Source organism: Castor canadensis, chromosome 9, assembly GCF_047511655.1.
Source record: "Castor canadensis chromosome 9, mCasCan1.hap1v2, whole genome shotgun sequence".
Lineage (NCBI taxonomy): Eukaryota > Metazoa > Chordata > Mammalia > Rodentia > Castoridae > Castor > Castor canadensis.
The window spans coordinates 121,473,764-121,497,101 of record NC_133394.1 but is presented as its reverse complement, the minus strand read 5'-3'; the positions used below and the strand labels follow the sequence as shown (position 1 = coordinate 121,497,101).

At 39.7% G+C, this 23,338-nt stretch overlaps 1 protein-coding gene across 26 annotated transcripts in view; it reads left to right on the top strand.

Annotated features, from left to right (window-relative positions):
• The window catches only part of Limch1 (LIM and calponin homology domains 1), a 321,805-nt gene that overhangs the window by 269,780 nt on the left and 28,687 nt on the right, over positions 1 to 23,338 (top strand). For all 26 annotated transcript variants that reach the window (XM_074042353.1, XM_074042351.1, XM_074042364.1 and 23 more), the window contains 6 exons: positions 1,091 to 1,248; positions 1,438 to 1,846; positions 5,050 to 5,268; positions 16,871 to 16,961; positions 17,999 to 18,159; positions 21,664 to 21,769. In XM_074042353.1, coding sequence (XP_073898454.1) covers positions 1,091 to 1,248; positions 1,438 to 1,846; positions 5,050 to 5,268; positions 16,871 to 16,961; positions 17,999 to 18,159; positions 21,664 to 21,769 — 1,144 coding nt within the window. The remainder of the gene's footprint in view (positions 1 to 1,090; positions 1,249 to 1,437; positions 1,847 to 5,049; positions 5,269 to 16,870; positions 16,962 to 17,998; positions 18,160 to 21,663; positions 21,770 to 23,338) is intronic.

Below are 23,338 nucleotides of genomic sequence, written 5' to 3'. Positions count from 1 at the left end.
CGCTAAAAAGTAGTGCGAAGTTTGTCTATAATGTGCTGAGCACTTTCTTTGTGCCTGACACTGTACACAGATTATCACATTCAACCTTACAGGCTTGTAAGGAGAGGTGCTGTGATTGTGTCCATTTTAGACATGAGGAAACTGAGGTACGGCGAGGTTAAGACTCATGCCTGAGATTCCAAAACATGGGCAAGATAAGTGGACTATTTCCCACAGCTGCATTCCCATCGCTGTGACCTCAGAATCCTCACTTTCCATCACTATAGTATAACTACCTGAAGAACTTATGGTGAGGTTGTTCTAAGGATAAAATGAATTAATACATATAGTATCATCTAATCTGTAAGACTACAAAGCCAATTTTTTTCTGCCTTTATTTCCTTCCATGAAGAAACTATGTAGCCTAGAACCAGTAGCTCACGCCTTAATCCTAGCTACTTGAGAGGCTGAGATCTGGAGGATTTTGGTTCAAGGTGTGAGACCCCATCTCAACCAGCAGCTGAGTGCAGTGGGGTGCTGCGGTGTGCTCCTGTTACCCTGCTACTGGGGAGGCTGAGATTAAGAGGATCATGGTTCCAGGCCAGCCCAGGGAAAAAGCAAGACCCTATCTCCAAAATAACCAGAGAAAAAAGGACTGGAGGCATAGCTCACACAGTAGAGTACTTGCCTAGCAAGCATGAAGCCCTGAGTTCAAACCACAGTATCATTAAAAAAAAAAAAAAGAAAGAAAGAAAGAAAGAAATTAAATCCCTATCATTCTAGTGTCAGAAAGTCTATTTATAATGCAGAGGTCACAAATCAGAAAAAATGAAGTTCCCTACAATTACCTTGTAAAGCAATTCTCTAAAATTTGGCAGGTGACATGAAATATGATTGTATATTTTCTACTGCCTTGTTTAAATAAATATGCCACCATTCTATGGGTAGTGTAGATAAAATCTGCATGTGTCCCGCCTTCAAGGCATCCTTTTCCATCTGAACTTACATTGGGTTGGGTTGTGTGGGCAGTCCCAGCATTGTCAGTGTTCTCTAAACTCTACTGGCCAGTAGAGATGGAGTCATGTGCAAGCTGTATCTCTCTCTCCCCCAGGACCTGGCTCGTTGGAAGAGCCGTAGAAGAAGTGCTTCTCAGGACTTAATCAAGAAAGAGGAAGAAAGGAAAAAAATGGAGAAGTTACTGGCTGGAGAGTATGGGACAAGTGAACGAAGGAAAAGCATCAAGACCTACAGAGAAATTGTTCAAGAAAAGTGGGTTCTTTCTTGTTGTTTTTAATGGATGTTCTCTAGATGCTTTTTCTAAAACCTGTTATCACAAAAGCCCTCACACCATTGTTTTGTACTCTTGGTTTTACTCTACCTTGGTTCCCACCAAGGTGTTCTTGCCACTTTCATGACTGCTGACTTTCTCATTGCTCCCCTCCTGTGCTCTGTCCCTAGAGAGCGGAGAGAGAGGGAGCTGCACGAGGCGTACAAGAATGCACAGTCACAGGAGGAGGCAGAAAGCATCCTGCAGCAGTACATTGAGAGGTTCACCATCAGTGAGGCTGTCCTTGAACGCTTGGAGATGCCAAAAATTCTGGAAAGAAGCCATTCAACAGAGCCAAACTTATCCTCCTTCCTGAACGACCCCAGTCCCATGAAATATCTGAGGCAACAGTCCCTTCCTCCACCCAAGTTCACTGCCACAGTTGAAACCACCATTGCTCATGCCAGTGTTCCTGACACCAACACGGCAACAGGCAGTGGGTCTCCCAGCAAAACTGTTACTTCCAAAGCAGTGCCTATGCTGACACCCAAGCCTTACTCCCAGCCCAAAAACTCTCAAGAGGTTCTGAAGACCTTTAAGGTAAGATGGGAAAGCATCCAGACTCCGAAAAATGCAATTATTTTTCCAAACAAAAGCCAGGTGCAATAACATTTATGATTCCTAGTTTATGTGTCTGGGGAGATTTGGTTGCAAATACTTAAGGAATAGACATTCCTCTCAATTACTGTTGTTAATACCAATGGATTTCAGTGAGACTGGCAATCATGTCATTTGTCTTCTAATTTGACATATGGGGAGTCTCTCTACAGTAGTGGAAATAAATCCTAATTTACTGACACCCCAGCATCTCCAGCTATCTGGAGGTATGACAAGCTCCTCAAAGCAAAATTTTGATTGTTTTTTGTTTAAATAGAAATAAAAACAGCCATGTATCTTTTAGGAAGAAATTGACATCATACCCATAGAGGTGCTACAATCGGAAAAAAATACAAGGCACACATGATAGCCTGGGATATCCTTGGTTCTGAGATGGGACAGTCTTTTTCTTAAGTGGAAAGACACTGGATTGTTTTATCAATGAATGTGTAAAGTAATCTTCCAAAATCAAAGAACCTGTGACAACCAAACATCCTTTCACTTCTTCACATTCCAGTGTTTTCAATCATATCATGAGGAAGAACTCACCCTTTGTCTCCAGCCCTTTTGACTGTAAAGGAAAATCAATTTTCATTATCCTTATGCACACAGCACATGAGTTTGTGATAGGTGACAAGGAAGAATTCATCACTAGGAAATGTGACCATTAGGATTGTGAAGAAATTTGTGTAACTCGACTAATAGAGCAGTGTGATGACATATATCTTCCTTACTGAATTTCAGAGGGAATGAAACCATATGCTCTGACTTTTGCTTAAATAATCAAATGTATTTTTAAAATCTGTATCCCCAGCCAGGCATGGTAGGACACATCTATAATCCCAGCAGCTCTGAAGGCTGAGGTAGGAGGATCACTGTCTGAGACCAGCCTGGGAAAAAGCCTAAGACCCTATATGAAAAACAAATAAAAGCAAAATGGGCTGAGGGCATGGTTCAAGTGGTAGAGCAGTTGCCTAGCAAGCATGAGGCCCTGGGTTCAAATTTATGCCATGGGTTTTGATAGAATAAAAAAATGTCCTGGCTGTCTCATCTGGATTGAACTGAGATGTTTCGGGGAAGGGTCTCTTTTTGTTATTCACAAGTCCATCTTGAGAGCCTGGCACAGGTGGGCATTCAGCCAATGTTTAGTGAGCAAGTAACTGAATCTTTCCTGAGAAGAGAAGCTTCTGACCCTATAGACTCATGCATGCACGTGTTCACATGCCCGGCATGTGTGCTCAGCTGAAGTGTTTGTGTGCTTTCCTACACCTGGGGCACATGGTGATGAGTGGTCTATGACATCTACGAAGGAATATTTTATGTGGAGGTGGCACAGAACAGGGGCAGGGAACACATTTATTTACCTGGGTATCTAACGTATCTGATCATGTCATTTAGATGTCCACTTCCCCTCCTTCATGTAAATAGTGCAAGGCGATCACCTAAATAGAAGAACCAGAATGGGTGACTTTATGGCAAAACTCGGGCTCTGAGAAAACCCTGGGCTTCTGCATAGGGGCTGGGTGGCAGAGTCCCCAGGAGAGAATCCAAGGAGCCTGAGTGGAGGTCCTCCCAAAGCTGAAGGTCACTGTTGATCACTTACTAGTAGTTGTCCGTAGAGATCATGGCTGTCAGCCCTGTTAATAGCCTACAGCTCCATCATTGAATGGGTGGGTAGATGGGCAGTTGAGTGGCAGGAGGGAAGTGTGTGTGTGTGTGTGTGTGTGTGTGAACTTCTTGTGGGCTGGAAGACAGGGAATACAAGTCAGTTGTTTCCTCAGTACAACAGAATTAAGAGTAAAGGAAGAGCCAGGTGCAATAGTAGACACCTGTAGTCCCAGCTGCTGAGGAAGCTGAGGTAGGAAGATCACTTGAGCACCGAAGTTTGATAGCCACCTGAACAACACAGCAGCACCCTATCTCAACAACAAATACAATGTATTTTAGGAAAACAGTAGAGGATGAGCAAATGAAATAGTTGAAGCCACTGTTTCTGAAACTGAGAGTTGCCATCCTTTCCTAAGTTATCAAGTTAATTTAGTGGTTGGGAATCAGCATTTTTAAAATGAAGTAGAATAGAACACAACATTAAAAAACAGCATAGTGATCACACACAATAAAGATAAATATAGCTTTGAGGAATTCCATCCCTGTTATGTTCACATGAATTTGTGTGTGTGTGTGTGTGTGTGTGTGTGTGTGCTGAGTTATGATTCGAGTTTCTTTTTTATGAATGACAGAGTATAAAAGCCAGTGGCACAAGGTAAATAACTATAACTAACACCTGGCCTTCCATTATTACTAGCTAAAGATTTTAGGAGGCACACAGAAATAGCAAACATTTAAATTCTTAAAATGCATCAGGTACGTATATTAACTCAGACGATCCCTATTCCAGCACTGTGAAGGAGATGCTCTCATGAGAAGTTTTACACTCGTGCACTGAGGATAAGAAGCTTGCTGGAGAGCGTGTGACTCCTGAGTGGGAGAGCCAGGATTTGACCTCAAGCCTAACTGCAGAGCTCTCTCATGATCCCGTACATTCTGCCTCAAACTCCAACACAGAGATTTCTAGATACCTTTGCATAAGCCAAGCTACCCACCTTTCTGCTCCTCCTTTTCTTGTCCCTAGACATGATGAGCGCAGCACAGAAACACTTTAATATGTATAGTCTTCTCTTTTTTGAAAAACACTGGGGTGGTAAAATTACCTAGAAAAAGGAATTTCTATAACATCACATAGTATCAGATCCTGTAAGGTGTTCCTGATCCAAGGTAGGTTCTACTTAATTTAAATGCTAAGTTGTGAAAGAGCAGTCGGAACTTGAATTAAAAATTACTGGAACCCAAATATATGACATGTGTTTGTGCTTAAGATTCCCTGGTTTTTTCTACTTTCAAGTAAGAGCACACCATAAATCAGGTGAACATGAACTATCATCTAATAGTGATGTGACCCGAGAAGGTCAACAGCCTGTTAGAGGCCATTACAGACGGTAATTACAGAAGGCCTAGCTTCTCGAACCAATGAAAACATTTGAGAGGCCTTACTCTTTTGTGGATTATTTTTCTTCAGTGGTAATTCTTTAACATAATTCTGAAAGTATATTCTGTTATCATCTTTTTGTTCATTCTGGCTTTTATAGGTAGATGGGAAAATCAGCATGAATGGAGAGACAGTCCATGGAGATGAGGAGGAGAAAGAAAAAGAGGATCCCACAGTGGCACCTGCACCCCCCTTAACCAAGTCCCAGATGTTTGAAGGTGTGGCCAGAGCGCTTGGCTCCCCACTGCAGGTGAAACAAGACAGCAACAGCATTGAGATCAACATCAGGAAGCCAAACTCTGTTCCCCAGGAACTGACAGTAAGAACCAAACCTTTTTCTTTGGGATAATTCTATCTTAAAAGAACTAGGTGTTAAAAATTACTAGGCCATGAAAATGCTTATTTCTTTCTCCTTGAATTTGCTAGAACTGCATCACAAAGTACCACACACTGGGTGACTTAAACAACAGAAATTAATTGACTCACAGGCCTAGTGGCAAGAAGTCCAAAATCAAGGTATTGGCTGGCAGGTTTGATTCCTTCTTTTGGCCGTGAAGGAGGATCTGTTCCAGGCCTCTCTTCTAGCTGCTGGCAGTAGCTGGCAGTCTTGGTGTTCCTTGGCACATAGATGTGTCATCCTGATCTCTGTCTTCATTTTCACACAGTATTCTGTCTGTGTGTGTGTTTGTGTCCACGTTTCCTCTGTTTATAAGGACACCAGACATACTTGAGTAGGAGTCTCCCATAGGTAATAGGTAGACCCCCTACTCTATTGTGGCTTCATTTTGACTAATTGCATCTGTAACATCCTATTTCCAAATAAGTTCACTTTCTGAGGTACTAGGGGGTTAGGACTTTAATATAGAAATTTGGCGAGGCACCATTCAGCCCATAATAGTGGGCTATAATCAAAGATGATAAAATTTGTGAATAAGAAATTACTTTTTCTTATCTTCCTATTGGTATCCAGTGTTACAGAAAAATAAATAAATCTTTTAAAACATCTCTATTTTCCTGTTTGCTCATGGCCTCACTAGTATTTTAAATAAACTTGAAAATAATTGGCATGATCAGAACCTGGCTTCCCCAAAAGACTGTTACTCCAGAGGCACCTGCACATCCATGTTTATTGCAGCACTATTCACAATAGCCAAGTTATAGAAACAGCCAAGATGCCCCAGCACTGACGAATGGATTAAGAAAATGTGGTATCTATACACAATGGAATTTTATGCAGCCATGAAGAAGAACGAAATGTTATCATTTGCTGGTAAATGGATGGAATTGGAGAACATCATTCTGAGTGAGGTTAGCCTGGCTCAAAAAACCAAAAATCGTATGTTCTCCCTCATATGTGGACATTAGATCAAGGGCAAACACAACAAGGGGATTGGACTATGAGCACATGATAAAAGCGAGAGCACACAAGGGAGGGGTGAGGATAGGTAAGACACCTAAAAAACTAGCTAGCATTTGTTGCCCTTAACGCAGAGAAACTAAAGCAGATACCTTAAAGCAACTGAGGCCAATAGGAAAAGGGGAACAGGTACTAGAGAAAAGGTTAGATCAAAAAGAATTAACCTAGAAGGTAACACCCACGCACAGGAAATCAATGTGAGTCAATGCCCTGTATAGCTATCCTTATCTCAACCAGCAAAAACCCTTGTTCCTTCCTATTATTGCTTATACTCTCTCTACAACAAAATTAGAAATAAGGGCAAAATAGTTTCTGCTGGGTATTGAGGGGGGGAGCGGGAGGGGGCGGAGTGGGTGGTAAGGGAGGGGGTGGGGGCAAGGGGGAGAAATGAACCAAGCCTTGTATGCACATATGAATAATAAAAGAAAAATGAAAAAAAAAAAAAAAAAGAACCTGGCTTCCCATCTTTGATGCTATGGATAAAAGGGATTTTTTCTTTTTTTTTTCTTTTATTCATATGTGCATACAATGTTTGGGTTGTTTCTTATTAGTTAAAAAAAAGACAAAAATAAAATTGATTTTTCATTAGCTTAACTCTTTCAATTTAGAGTAATTTTAAAGTACTAGAGCACTGTTGAATAACCAGACCAAAAAAGGTGTTTCAAGAACAGCCAACAGGGGAATTCAGAATAACATCATATTTGCCACTTTGGGGTGTGGAAGGTGACACTTTCTTGGATCTCTCACCAGAAAGGTTCCTTCTGGTTTTACCGGTTTAATCAAAGCAGTTATTCCCACAGTTGCAGCCCAGCATTCAGGTTGCAAGCTGGACTCTGTTCACCTTTGTTTGTCCTCAGCAAGGGTTGACTTTCTGCCATTTTAATTTCTAGCATTTAGGTTTGTGTTACAGTTCAAGGATGGGGAAACTGTCAAGGTTTCTCAACAAATCTTGAAAGATTTGGTCCAGAAAGAAATTTGTCTTCTAGCTCTAGGACTGACTTTCAGTGACCCAGCTAGCTAAAACTCACCCAGTGGGCTGGATATTACTGTTTTTATCTCTGAAATTACAGGCTTACCAGAGGAGTTGAGAGTGTGTGAGGAAAACCCCACGATGCCCAGTGTGCTATGAAAGCCACTCAAATAGGAAGAAGCCAAAATTTTTTTCTCACCACAGTAACATGCTCCACGCATCGGCAGAAGTAAGGGCTTGTTACCCAGGCAAAAGCGGAGTCTCCCATTCTGCACTGCAATTCTGCCTTTCATTCGCATAAATGTTATTACTTTGAAGAGTTCTTACAAATGATGGTGAGATGGAATACTGAGTTCTGGTGCCCTGTGGAATCCTAACCTTTTGCTCTTAAATTTAAACTAAAAGCCCCCCAAGTTAATCAGACATTATAGGGGTGCAGTTGATTTTTTAAGATAATTAATTATTCTGCTCTCATTTCTCTTTTGCCACACTTCATGAAAAGCATTTTCTAAATTCCTTTCTTTAACGAAAATGTCACAGTGATGCTGATAGCTCCCCCAAAGTGTCTCATTGTAAGAGAAAGCAAAATTCCATGATCTGAAAGAAATCGTGTTATTTCAGAACACTATCACACGGAGAATGCCAAGCAAAAGGTGGCCCTGTGGACTTTCTTCCTGGGAGCCAGCCTGATCCTGGGCAGCCTCACAGTGCAGGTCCAAGTTCATGGACAAGATTGGGAGTCTTTTTCTTATGTGTATTTCTTCCTTGGAGAAATTGCTTAGTAAGAGTAATTTGTAGTTCAGTAAACTCTCGTGAGAGGCTCAGAACAGGAACCCCTCTCTCTTTAGGCTCTTAAACTATGGCAGGTGCAATCACATTGTTTTCTAGGCAGTAACTATTTGCACATATCTATCAGGCTATGAACAAAGTTGTTAGCTGTGTCACACAGAACCTTGGCTCAGTGTCTTCACTCTTCATACTCACAACTTATGACAAAAGTGTCCCACTTGGTGTGTTACCCAATATCATTTTAAAGAATCATTTTTTCAGGAAACCTACTCTTCATTTTACTTCCTTCACCATTATTCCAAGGAAAGCATTCCTTGACTGTGTTACAGCCAGTATCTTCCTGTTGAAAAAATAGAATGAATTGGTCATAGTGAGATATGATGACCATCTTGAAACAGGAAGATACACTTCAAAACTAGAATCAACTTGGTCTTGATTCTCTGTTTCTAACCATTTGCCCAACTGTGGGGCTGTCAAAGGAATAGTGTTCTTCTTTTTAAATAGTGTCTTTCTTCCAAAAGCTGCATTCCCAACTGAGACACTCTACAGAGGAGTAGCCTCACCCACCACTAAAATGTCACAATTCCTTCAGGGTGAGCTGGAACTGTTCAAAGGGCACAGCAGTAGCCGTAAGCAGGAGCACTGCTTCAGAACGTGAGGAAGAGAGACAGAAAAGGAAGGCTGGGACATTCCTGGAGCATGTGCTAGGGTTGGGATGTCAGCCTCCTGGGCTGGCATGGGCACTGTTACATGAGGTAATGTCTCCTGTTTCATTTTCTTCTACCTCATCTGTCTCCTTTGGCGTTCTTGGGGCCATGGTTCCCTTCCTTTAGAAATAGATCCTAAATCAAGTTAGAATTTTGTTTTTTAATACATTAACCTAACCAGACCAGCACTCTAGAGCCTCCTCATTGCCTCACCTCTATGATAAAAGGTTGGGATGATGACCACCTTGCAGATTGGTGCCTGCTCCCTGATGAGGATGAACAAAGGCCCTACTCTGTGCCCCGGTTTTTGAAATAAAAAAGGAAACTTAGAAAATTGCTTGGGAAAAAAAAAGGATTTCATAAAGTAACTAGAAAAGTATAAAAGCAATATCTAATTAAATAGTAGATTATAGGGAAAGGATACCAGATGGATATAATAATATTGCAAAGAACAGGTAAAATCACTGTAGGTTGGGAGTAGCCTGGGGACGTTTTGTGTGGGATGTGGATTTCCAAACTCGACCTTAAGTGTGGGATTTGCATGAAAAGCAGCTATTGCACATATTGGGGATAGCAGTATCAAAGGCATTGGCAGTAGTGAGGAGCCCACAAGAGGACCCCAAGAGAGATGAGAGGTGAGGAGTGTGAATAGGTGCTATACACTCCAGGCAGGGTGGTCAGTTCCCCTGTCTCACAATTATCTGTTATCATTTCAGTATCTCTGTTAAAATCTCAGTGGAGGGCTGGAGGCCTTGCTCAAGCAGTGTAACACCTGCCTAATGAGTACAAAGCCCTGAGTTCAAACCCCAGTGCTGCCAAAAAAAAAAAATCCCAGTGGAACTCTAACACTTTTCTTTGCATTTTAAAATATTGGCTTCCATTAGAAAATCATGTCATAGCACAAATGCAGACACACAGAATATAGGAGTGGAAAAGAATTTATAAGTTCTTCTAATTCAAGTACTAATTTATCCTATGTTTAGTAACCTACTGAGAGATTTTTTTCTGTCTTCCTCAAAGCCATCCCCATGTTTTCTTGGTCCACTGTCAGTAATATTTGTATTTGAATCTCTTCTTTCCTCAGTGGTACCAAAATGATCCCTTCCTAAAATACTTAGTACTTCATGCATGAGGTCAAACAACACATTCCACCTGAACAAGCTAAGCTATCTGAGCCTCAGTTTATATTTTAAAATCAGCATAATAGTAGCATATATGTCAGGTGTTTGTTGTGAGAACTTATATCTCTAGAGCTTTTAGCATGTTGTCAAGTTGACTCACTGCATGCAGGTGCCCGTATATGATGAATGGAAGAAAGAAGTTACATGGTTTCAGAAGCCCAAATAGATATAAAGTTTTTCTGTGTTAATGTAAGATCATCAAAATTACCGTCTTGCACAAGTATTACTTTCACACACATGAAATGAATTCCTGGTCACCTTCCAGTTCTGTGTGTCAGTTGTTCCAGGCATCATTCTTTAAAAAATATCCAGCTGGAAACAGCTTTTTTCCAGACGATATCCACCCTTGCTGATACTCACACAATTCTTCCTAGAGCTCTCTTTGTTCCTCTTATCATTCAGTCTTCCCTAGCTCTGGCTTCCTCCTGCCACGGGGGCTCCCAAGACTACCCCCAAGATGGAGTGACCCTTCTGCCACTCCGTTCCATGATGATTGACAGCTCCCTTTCACCCGCTCATCCCACGTGATGGAATCCATGCTCTTCCAGCTGGCCAGCACCTGCCCTGCCAGATTTGTGGCCGTTCTCTTTGCTTCTCTGAGCTAAACAAAACTCACAAGTATCTGAACCACTTCATCTGCTTTTCTCAAACAGAATGATGAGGCAGGTCTGTTTTCCCCATCTTAAAAAGGCCCATGGCCTTCCTCTTGAAAATTCAGCACTTTCCTTCTGTTTTCTGATCCAGGAAAAGACAATCAGACCTTTCTTGAAGCTTTTCACTTTGCAGTGAGAGCAGGGCGAAGGCATCTGAGTAGGCGCTGTTTTCCTTATAGCTGAGATCAACTGCAAATTCCTTTTAGATGTCAAATGTCGGCAAACATGTCTTTAGAAATGGTTTTTCTCCAACTAAAAGTAGTCCTAAGGTTGTTAGATTAATGTTCTTTAAAAGGCATTAGAGATATTTAGACACAGAAGCATTTATGGATTTCAAGAAGGATGTCAAGGAAAGTAAAACAATTTAACTTGGCCTGTTTTACCTGGACCAGAGACTCCTATTGTTGGCTTGAAATGTGTAGCATAAAAACTCCTTTTTTTTAAAAAGTTCAAGGCATGAAGAGCCTGACCTTCATGTGGTTCCTCTTCCTTCCAGTGGCAAAAGATACTTAGAGGTCTAAAAGTGGAAGGAGGAGCACATGCACAGTTTATGTGGCCCCTGGCTTATTGTGCCAGGGTATAAATGGACTGCTTTTCCAGGCTCCTGTCCAGATAAGTGATTCAAGATTAGAGCCAGGAAATCACTCAAAATCCCAGAGAGTCTCTTTGGGAGGATCTTGGGCATCACTGTCTGAACCCATACAGGTTAAATGATCAGTCCAAGCCCCACAGCTCCTGTGGGCTAGAAACAGAAGCAGCATCCAAGCCCGAGGTCTGCAGATGCTTCTAGCACTCCTGCCTCATGGCTCCAGGCCACCTTGCAGTGTCACTCTCTAGGCCAAACTGTGAGGAGGCTCTAGTTAAAAGGAGCAGCCAGTAGCCAGGTAGATTGTGTGGCTGGACCACATCCCCCTGAAGCCGGAAGCTGCCATCTCAGCCCATGCCTCAGGGCTGAGTGTGGCAGCCAGGTCAGTTTGGATCCTGTTCTTAGTCAAGAGGGAGCCAACTCCTGGCTTACCCCGCATAAACCTTCCATGCCCTCATTCATTCACGTCCAGGGATCTGCTTTTATTTACTTGTTTGAATTCTTGGGAAAGTGTTACCATTGGAAAGAGAAGGCCTCTCCTCTGAGCTGTAACCAAAGGAAAACATGGGTCAGAAAGTGCATTTTCCAGCAAGTGTTTTGTTGTTGTTGTTGTTGTTTTGTTTTGTTTTTTTAAAAGCAAAGCTCTGATTCTATCAGGTCTGGTTAAAACTGCCAATTTTGAATTCATTTCCTTGGAAGTAATGGTGTGAGTACAAAAACAACAAACTTTCAGGATGAGAATCCAGGTTTAAGTTAATTAAACTGGTGTTGGGATTTTCCCTTGACTACTGAATATGCTTTACAGAATATAGAAAACTGTAGAAAAAAACAGAAATGCTTAGTATTCCAGCCACTCACAAATTAATATTGTTAAAAAATTTTTTTAAATGTGTATCCTTCTCCTCTTTTTCTCAGAGCATATAAAATGTTTTTAAATGGGCTCATCTTATTTAAATTACGTTGCAACTTGTCTTTTCTCTTAATTTATACTGAATAGATTACTACTAATAGTTGATTTGGGGTGAGTAGTATGCATTTAAAGTAGGCTTGAGGCTATAAATCCCATAAATAATGCAGGCTACATGTCTGGCTCTTAACCTCCTCAGAACTTGGGATGGGGTGACGGCTGGGAGCAGTCTGGTCTCCTTCCCGTCTTGAAGGATTCAGGGAGTTTTAATCCTTTTTTGTTTTTTTTTTGACAGTACTGGGATTTGAACTCTCAGAGCTTCATACTTGCTAGGTAGGCACCCTACCACTTGAGCCGTGACCCCAGCCTATTTTTGCTCTGGTTATTTTTAAAATAGGGTCTTGCTTTTTGCCCAGGTTAGTCTGGACCTCCATCCTATTTTATGCTTCCTGCCATGGCTGAAATGGTAAGGGAGGGGAGAGCTGCTGCTTTTTTTTTTCTGTTGAGATGGAGTCTTGGGAATTCTCTTTTGCCCAGGCTGGCCAAGAACCAAGATCCTCCTGATCTCAGCCTCCTGGTATAGCTGGAATGACAGGCGTGTGCCACCACACACCGCTATTATTTGAGATAATGTCTCACAAATTTCTTGCTGGGCTAGCCTCACACCACTATCCTCCTACTCTCAGCCTCCCACATAGCTAGGATTACAGGCATGAGTGTCCAGGGACCAGCTCAGGGAGTTCTAATCTTTTGAAGAATAAATGAGTGGGAGGTAGAGGAGGAAATGGCAGTTTGAATCATTTCAATAATGAACTTGAGGCTCAAGTACTTGATTGCTTCTTATGGATCAAAGCTGGGAATCCTGAGGACTAATGGAGGTGTCAGTGACTCCAAGCTCAGGTGCTGGAGCGTGGAGATAACCAGCACAGGCAGGGTTTCCACTACCTACCAAGGGACCCTAGGGAAGTTGCTTAACCCCTGGACCTCAGTTTTCGCACCTGTATAAAGGGAACCATGTTTGTACTACCTTTAAGCTTGCTGAGGATTGGGTGAGATTACCCATGCCAACTGCCCCAATGGTGCTAACCCCTGGTAAGTGGAGTGAATATTGATTGCAGTTGCTGCTGTTACTGCTCTCATGATACCATATTGAACGCCAGGATGTAAGCTTGAAACCATCATTTCAAAGTAAGACAAGCTGGATTGTCCAGAGCTCAGTGTTTGCAGGTTGAGCTGGATAGAAACACACTTAGAAATGTGAGAATTCTGGAAAGTAGATGTTCTCAGTTAGTCATGCATAAGTAAAATATTACTGGAATATTTTAGAGCAGTAAACCGATCCTAGCACAATAGTGAATGCTTGAGGATCTGGACTTGTTTGCATTCTACATTACAGCTAAAGGACTTTGTGAGCTATCTTATTTCATTGATTCCAAGTGGCATACTTTCCTCATTTTAATTTCTCTAAATCAAGATTTATTTTATAGTTCATAGTATGTCATATTTAACAGACACTGGGGTTTTATCTTAGTAGTACCTAAAATAATACAACTTAAAAATTGATGGTGGGTGTGGTGATCCACTCCTGTAATCCCAGCTATAGAAGATCTGAAGTTGGCCCCAGGCAAAAGCAAGACCATATCTGAAAAAATAAACAAATGGTAAAAAGGACAGAGGGCTTGGCTGTAGTAGAGCCCTTGGAAGTAGTAGAGGGCACCTGCCTAGCAAGTATGAGGCCCTGAGTTCAAACCCAAGTACCCCCCCACACACAAAAAAGTTTACGGCGTCTTAAATTTAGTAAACAATATTCACTTCTTTGTTCACTTTAAAGCTGTGGAAGCCTTCCCCGTTTTGTTGTTATTTATTTCTACTAACTGTAAATAGCAGTGGGTAAGAGGAGCATCATCAACGTTAAACTGCAAATTTATCTTCCAGCCTCCATGGTTTCTATAACTAATCCATTAGGGGAAAGATATAAAGTCACTATTCCTGCCAGCATTTTGTATGTTACCATCATAAAACAAATACTACTGTTTCTATCATTAGTATTTCTATATGTGCCAGGTTACTTTAAATGATAAAACCCAGCTTACTCTTTTATGAAGCTAAACTGGTTGATCTTCCGTGGTTAATGTAACAATGTAAACTCGCACACCTGTATATACGTGCACGCATATTCTTATATATAATAAGAGACATCAATTTATTTATTTTCACTTAATAGTTTCTTAAAGGAATTCAATTCAGACTTATTGACATATTTTTTTAAATGACCAAATCTATTAAATAATATCAATGTAGAACTTACTTTCTGCCTAGGATTTAAAAAATACATTTTAATTTAATATTATTTTCTTCTAGAATTGATATATGGGTTATCTATCATTAGAGAATTCCCATCCAATAATGAGGATTTCAAATACCCCACCCTCCAAAGCACCAATCATATTCTGCCACTACATGCTCTTTTAAAATCTTTTAGAAGCTTGGTAGGTTTGTTGCTTAAAGTTTCTTTGTTTTTAAAAATTCAATGACAGTTTCTACTAATGATTTCATTTTAAGAGACTTTTATTTTGGTGACTTGAGAGGCAAACTTTGATTTATGGATAAAATATATACATTTATAAGAGACCAATAAGTCCATAGCTTTTTAAGAACCCATGGGGATATTTTATAAAGTATTTAATAATGCCTTTTCTGAAACCAACTTTAGCCTTTATATGAAAACCTTTTAAAATTTATAAAATAATTCATACACACACCAAAAAAACCCTACTTTACCCTTTATAAGAAACCTATACTAAAATACATGGTTAATGACGTCTCTTTTGTTGTTGAAGTATTCCAGCTAGCATTTAACTTAACCTTTCACTTATTTTTATCAAGCAGCTAGGATAGTGTCAGGAGAATTTTGGACTTAATTCCAAAGTCAATCACCTCCCAATGAAAGACAATGCAAAATTACATTTATTTTTTTCTCACTATAGAAGCAATACATGGTCTTTGTAGAATATCTTGGAATATATAAAATGTTTGTAAAGAGAAGTAAATTATCATCCAAAATTTAGGTACATTAAAAATAATCACTATCGCCAGGTGTGGTGATATACACAGCACTTGGGAGACTGAGGCAAGAGGAACTCTTGTTCCAGGTCAGTCTGGCATACATAGTGAGTTCAAAGCCATCCTGAGCTTCATAGGAAGAAACTGTCTCAACAAAACTAAGAAATGACTATTAACATTTTGTATTTCCTATCTTTTTATATAAATTTAATATCTATATTAGGTATTTTTATGTGTATATAAACATAAATACAATCTTACATATGTAGACATCTGCTACATATAGTGAATTTTTTGTGTGCACAGATCACCCCAGAGCCTCAGGTGTGCTAGACCAGCCCTCTTCCACTCTTCCGGGCCTGCCGAGCATCTTATTTTGCAATGATTGTGCAATAGGTTCCTTTATGGACATAAGTAATTCATTCAAGCATTCCCCAGTTATTGAACATTTAGCTTGCTTTCTATTTTTAACTATTAAGCATAAAACTTACCCAATGGAGGTACTACTAAGAGAGAGGAACATGACAGTGCTGTGTCAAGTGGATTAGTCCATGCATGCGGTCCAAATCAGAGAGACCTCTTTGTAGAAGAAAAAGGGAGGAAAGATGAACAGAAGGGAAGAGATGGCTATGAAAACTGCTGTGTTAAAAACTTGTCAGGACTCAGCAAATGTGACTACTGATGAGATAGAAGTCAAAGATCACGTCAAAGTTTAATCTGTGTGATGGGAAATACTGGGGCCATAAACAGAAATTGTCAGGGATGGAGGGAGGATTAGCTTGTTGAGTACAGACATTTACCAGCACCCTGATGGCCAGCTGTGTCAGACTGAAGGTTTGGTGGATTCTGGGGCCAGAGCTGAAAGTGCAGTCATAAATGGGAGCCCCTGATATATTTGAGGCGACTTGGCACAAGTGGAGGAAAATGGGAACCAGCTTCAATCTTCAGGAATTGCCCATATCTTGATGAAAAGAAAGACAGTAAGAATCCATGAGGGAAGAAGAGACAGAAACAGAGGGACTAGAGTCATTGGGAGCGCAGGGAGGAGAACTTCAGTAATAAAATCCTCACTGTTAAGAGCCACAGGTGGGCTGAGGTGGGCTCAAGTGGTAGAGCACCTGCCTAGCAAGCACAAGGTCCTGAGTTCACCTCTCCCCACCCCACCCCCAAAAAGTAATTGCATAAATGTACTTGAGTAAGCTAGTGAAGAATTAAAAAAAAAAAAAAAAAAAAGAGCCACAGGCAACTGTGTGCCCAAGTAGGCCACGGATAGGTTAATTGTAACCTTTAAAAAACAAAACCACTTCTCTGGTGCTGTGACCCTAAGCCAATTTGAAAGGCCTCAGGAGCAAGTGGACGATAAGTTCTGAAACTTCAGTGATGAAAGAATTGAAGAAGAGGTGCTATGCCTGTGACAGGAGGGCTGGGAAGAGGGAATATGAGTGTGCCCACCCGTGCTTCTGCACAGAGCGCCTCCTTCCAGGGAACACAGACTCTTACCGTAACTCTACCTAGGAAACAGAGAGCAAATTCATATGGTCCATTTTCTGCACCATGTTGCCCAGAAAATCCCTATTAAGAAAAAAATCTTTTGCCTTTTCAGAACCTTCAAAGGAATACTTTATTCAAGGGGGGAAATCTTTTTCAGGAAACCACTGAGGAAATGGAACCGAATAGCCAAGAGGATGAGAATGATGGTGAAAAACCAAGAAAAGGGAGTGCAGAGCTTGCCTCATCAGGTTTGTTTCATGACACACTAATTTCAAGGTGAAGTGTGATTTTTCTACTGAACCGCAAAAGGGAGACCTTAGACTCTACAAATGGTGTGGTGCTGCCACCTACTGGCATCCTGAGGAAATTCTGCCCAAGGGATGAATGCTCTAAAAATAGAAGTGTATCTCATCCTCATAAAAAATACAATATTTCTTCATATAAATAATTCTGAAATTGAAGATCATATTTTGACACACTGTAAAAACCAATAGATAAGGCTACATCAAATATGCACCATAAAAATTGCCCACTATGCGTGAGGTCCTGGGTTCCATCCCTTGGTGTGTGTGAGTAGTTTAAAAACACAAAATAATGCCACAAATCTGATGGGTAAATACAAATACTCTGTATCTGGTGTATAGAGAAGGAGCCCCTCTGTTTCCTAAAGTATCATCTCTCAATTTTTTGTGTTTGGTTTTATCAGTATTTTCACACATTTCTTCTTTTGGTAAATGTGAAAATCTCTCCCCTCCCCAATAGCAAATTATCCTTAAACAGCATTTTAAAATAAATTAATGCTATACTAAAAACAATAGTGTATGGTTTTCCAAACTAGATTGTGTCTCCACATTTTGATATGCCCCCTTACCTGGTGACTTTTCTACCCACTTTAAAGTGCACCTAATTTTGTATATGTCAGAGATGAGTTTACTTTCAGTGCTTTATGTACATGTGTACCACACTCCTTGTCCCACCTCAACTGTCATCAAGTATTTTGCATCATGTCCCTTTATTCAGATGTGAACCATGACTCTGTTAAGAATTTACGCTTTTCATAGGGCAGTGTCTGGTTTTATGTTGACATTTGTTTTATAATATCCTGAAAGAGGTTGGAGAATTCTAGCATCTTAGGCACTTTGTCACCCATCATTACACGGTAATCCTGCTTCTGATTTCCAGGGGGAGAACATAGACTAAATGTCCATTGTGGCACTGCAAAAATGTGGTCCTTTGTATGATTTTCTTTTTCTTCTTTCTGTTTCTGGGGGTAACTCCCTTTCAGAGGCACAGCATTTTACAACAACTGTGACTCGATGTAGCCCAACTGTGGCCTTGGTGGAGTTTTCCTCCAGTCCCCAGCTGAAGAACGATGGGCCAGAACAAGAAGACCAGAAGCCAGAAAATGAAATGAGTGGAAAAGTGGAGTTGGTGCTGTCACAAAAGGTGAAGTCTATTGTGGAGTCAATAGTTAAATCCAAGAGTTAAAATGGCTTCCACTGCAGCTGCCTGCCACTGTAGCAGATATTAATAATGACAATTTATTTTCTCTCCCAATCTTTTTTCCTATCTTTAGTCTGTGTTCTTCCTAAAAAGCAGATATATTATATGTTCATTGTAAAAGAATTAGTTTATATGTAGAAAATTAAGCATATGTAGAAATAGAGAAAGAAGTACACATATAAATATGTCACAAACATATCAAGTACTGTAATATATGTAAATGTATTTTTTAAATATGAAAACACTTAATAGAATGAAAGGGAGAGTAAATCATGGAAATCTGCCTCTTTATTCATAATATTAGGTATATATTCTTTCAATATTTTGGAAATTTTATTTTTTAATTTTTAAAGAATTCAATACATTTAAAAGAATATGTAATTTAACTATAAATTGTAAAGCCTTATTTTGGTCTACTGTGTGTGAGTTTCTTGGTTTTTAATCTGTCAGCTTACTAAATAATCTCTTTCCAATATTAACCTGTTATTTTGGCAATGGTGCTTTATAATGTCCCTGGATTTGAATAACAAAACACTTAGAAATTATTTCCCTGAATATAATGGGTTTTATATTATTCTGAATAGACTGGATTTTAAAGCCTTATTCTTATTAAATTTCTTCTTTCCAAGTTTGAAGTCTCATCTCATTCACATTAGTTGGGTTTATTTTTAAGTACTAAATCTAAAAGCCTTTATCATTTACCCCAGTTGTTCTCAACCTTGGCTGCCCTTTAGAATTTAAGAACTGCCAAGCCCACTCCAGACCAAATAGATTCAGAATCTCTGGAGACAGGGCCCAAGCATCTGTATTTTTAAAACCTACCAGATAGTTCTAATGGGCCACCAGGTTGGAGAATCACTGCCTTACACACCTGGCAAACTATATGTGGTAGGATTCCACTTTAAAAATCAACCCTAAATTAAGATTTGACTTTAAAGTAAAAAAAATGTACCGCTTAGCTCCAATTTATCCATCACTTATTCAGTCAGTGTTGACCATGTACCTACTGGGTGCCAGGCACTGTGCTAGATAGTGGACATTCAGCAGCAAATACGACATGGCCCCTAGCCTTACAGAGCTGAGTGATGTGTCCTTGGTAGAGCCTCTAAAATGCCTATTGCCTTTACGTATCTGGGGTATCTTAAACCCTCTCAATTCCCCCTTTTTATAAATAGACAATTAAAAGATGGTTTGGAGGTCTGCAAAGGGCAATTTAAACTGCAGGTCAAACAGTAGGAGCAGGCAGGATTCCCACCTTTGCCAGTTTTGTTTTATCCAAAATATACTTACAACCATTGTTTATTTAGTATCCTCCCATAGTTTCTTTTTTTCCACTCAAATCCACACTGAAAGAAAGACTATATCATTCCTAGAGCCTTGTTGTCATCAAACAAAATGACCACCGTGGCTAAGAAGCGCTCTTTGGCTTTCTGCATCTGCGTGAGCCATTCTTTGGACCACCAGTTGTCACTGTACCCTGCCGTGGGGAAGTTTGTTTTCAGGGGTCCCTCACATTTTGGGGGATTTTTGGTGGTTTGTTTATTTTGTGGGCTGGGGGTTTTTTGGTTTATTTTTTCTTTTTTGGGTGGAGGGGTACTGGGGTTGAACTCAGGGCCTACACTTTAAGATACTCCACCTGTCTTTTTTTTTTTGGCAATGGGTTTTTTTAAGAAAAGGTCTTGAAAACTATTTGCCTGGGCTGGTTTCAAACCATGATCCTTCTGATCTCTGCCTCCTGTGTAGCAAGGATTACAGGCATGAGCCACCGGTGCCCAGCTGGGTTTTTGTTTTTGTTGTTTGCCATGGACCCTTTGTCTATCTTGTAAATAGTATTTTCTAAAGCATAGAATACACAAGATCACCAAGTTACTCTTGTTATTAAGTTGTACCAACTACACACAGCCCCTGAATTCCGTGCTGTGGACTCCAGATTCAAAACCCCTGCTAGTTAGCAAATGGAATAATGGTTTTGAGCCCACAACTTTTCCCTTTCACGATGTGAATTTCTTCCCTTCCTCCCTTCCTCCCTTCCCTACTATAGTTAGATTTGGACAAAGGTGATCGCAGAGGTTGCAACAGCATTTATTTCCCGTTTTCACTAGAGAGTGTTGCTTCAGACATGTCCTTCTGAGTATTTCTGCTGACCAATAACTGTTTCATTTACAACCAAGCATTACCTGAAATGTGTTTTTGTCATTGGAGGAAATAATACCTATGAGGGTAAGTTTGAGAATTGTCAACTTTGGTATAAGATCAGGCCTTACTTTTGCTGCATGTTTAATATTGAAGTTCATTTGGACATCTGGTTGACCTCAGTAAGGCTGAATGAGGTGATAGACTATATTTTATTCAGGATTTACTTAAGGTTGAATATATTAGTAAAGTAAAATAAAATCCTATAAAGAAGAAATCCTATCATTAACTTATCCTGAGAACCAAATGATAGATCAGCTTAAGATGAAATAAGTGTTCCTTAGCTTCTTTTTTGCTTAGATCATGAGTGATCCCACTCAACTGTGTGGAACTGAGCTTCCAGCCATGGAGTGAAATCAGAGTTAAGTCCTGAGAGAGCCAAAGGGACTAAGATAGCCATGCTCTTCGTTCAGGCCCATGCTCAGAGGCTACTGATTCTTATTTTAGACATCATTTCAATAAGTTTGATGATCTGGTCTTTAGCAGTTGATTGATTAGTAGCAATAAGTCACCAGGAAGGTGCTTCTACCAAAGACCATTAGATTAGGGAGAAGCCAATGAAATTCAATAGCAAGAATAAGAAAAAAATCCCTTTTTACAAAGTAAACATAAGAATTTTTAAAACATGTGATTTTAGAATTATTTACCATAAGAACAAAAGAGTCTAACATGCCTCAAAAATTCCCTAAGGCCATCAGTGCTGCAGCATTGTTTGATAATGGTTATTTACAATAAGCCTCTTTGTCAGTAGGCAAACTATATTATCTTTAGTGTGCTTTCCATAAGTTCGTGGTGGGGTTGAGTAATGTATTGAGAAGAATTCCCATTAAAAGGTGATATTACTATCACGATGCTTAGCACTTACACAGTAAGATGTTTTAAATGATCTTATATGGAACATCTCATTTCCTGACAGTCCAAGTTAGCATTGTGTGATACCAGAAAGAGAGTGTGTGACTGATCCACAAGGAAAGGAGAGAGAATGATGTGTCATTTCAAAATGGAATTCTACCTTCTGGGTTTGAAGAAAAGTGACCATCACATTTTTATGCTACTGTTTTATTTCTCTGAAAGATTGACCTCTCTCTGTATGCAGAAAAGTAGGAAAGGGCTTTAGGGAATAAACAAAACATTTCCATTAACTGTTTCGTTATTGACTTCTGAAAATAACCAGGGATCCTAAAATTCTGTTTTATCTGTGCATTTGTTAAAGGACAATACTTACAATGTTCTTGTCTGTTGCCCATTGTCCAGGTGGTAAAGCCAAAATCCCCAGAGCCAGAAGCAACTCTGACGTTTCCATTTCTGGACAAAATGCCTGAAACCAACCAACTACATTTGCCAAACCTCAATTCTCAAGGTAAAAAGAAGGAAATGCTTTATTTAAGGTCTACATATTCTTCTGGGCCCATCTGTAGTAAAAGATTATTTATTTTAAAGGATGATTACCTTCCTTACTGTGATGCTCCTTTAGCCATAGTATTTTCTAGAGTCCATGATGGCTGAATCAAGAATGTCAGTATTAGGCTGGCAGAGTGGTTCAAGTGGTAGAGCACCTGCCTAGCAAGCATGAGACCCTGAGTTCAAACCCCAGTACAACCAAAAAAAATAAAAAAAAAAAACTTCAGAATGGAAAACTGAAACTGCATGCTGTAGTAGAATGGAAGGAACCCAGCCTAAGGCCATTTTGTCAGCTAAGACTATAGACACACAAAGTGTTTGAGACCTTAAACAATTTTTGTATTAGCTCCAAAATATAAAAAACAATTAAAATGTAGCAATCAATACATTTGTAAATATTTATAATCAGAATATTATGTCAACTCTAAATTTAGTCTTCATAGAATATGTATTTAGTAATACTTGTGTGAAAAAGTCAAGCTTTTTACTCTGTGATAATTCTTCATTGTGCATAATGATTCCTGAGGAATCATTCACTACATAGATTAGGCATGTTATTCATATCCAAAAATTTTACCCTTTCTAAAAAAATTTTTCTAGTGACAAAATATATGAAACATTTAAAAAATATATTCTCAGAACCTATGTGTCACATTCATACACACATAAAATACTGAGGATATATTTTAATGTGTCTGATATATTCAATATGTTTTAATATGTTTGATGTAATGTGGGAGAGGACAGCCTCTAAAGATAGGGGTGCTTAAGTCCTACAAAGGTCTTAAAATAGCACTGACCCCAAGTACCTTTGATGTCATATATGGCTTATGATAAATTCACCCCTTTAGTCTTTAAGAAGCCAGCTTTAATCACCTTATTCTAGTAGAAAATTCAGGTGCCTCTACTACCAGGAAGGCCCCTTAGGAATGTGAACAGTGAAGGATAGGTCCTGAGAATTCCATGATCAGTGGATTATTCCTCAAAACATATGTATCACTGGAGTTTACCAACACAAGTTCTCTAGGTGTGGAAACAACTAATTCGAGCTACAAGGACTGTATGGTTTATTGTGTTTCTTTTTTAATCTTTTGCCCTCCAGGCAGAGAGGTTCACTGAGGCTTGGATTTATTATTACTTCTCTTTTTAAGGGTGGGAAACTAGCTACTTGGAGCCACCAGTTACAGAACCTGTTGGCTTCCATTAGCCCTTGTTGATGATTTGTGGGTCATGTATACAAAATAGGGAGCATTTGGGAGGGAATGAATTGGCACATGTACTGATGGTCATCACCTATATTTTCACAGTGAAAGTAATAGTATAGCTTATTTGGAAAGGAATACACTTTCAATAGATTGAAAGTGGGTCATCTCTAAAGAGAGAACAAGAATGACCAGTCATTGCTTTCTTAATGTTGAGGCAAATTCAATCCTATCTTCAAGGCATTTGAACTAAATCTGTCAGTTCTACAGTCCTGATGGGAAATAACAAAAAATAAAATAACCCAGCTGGGCCAACAATTAGCCAT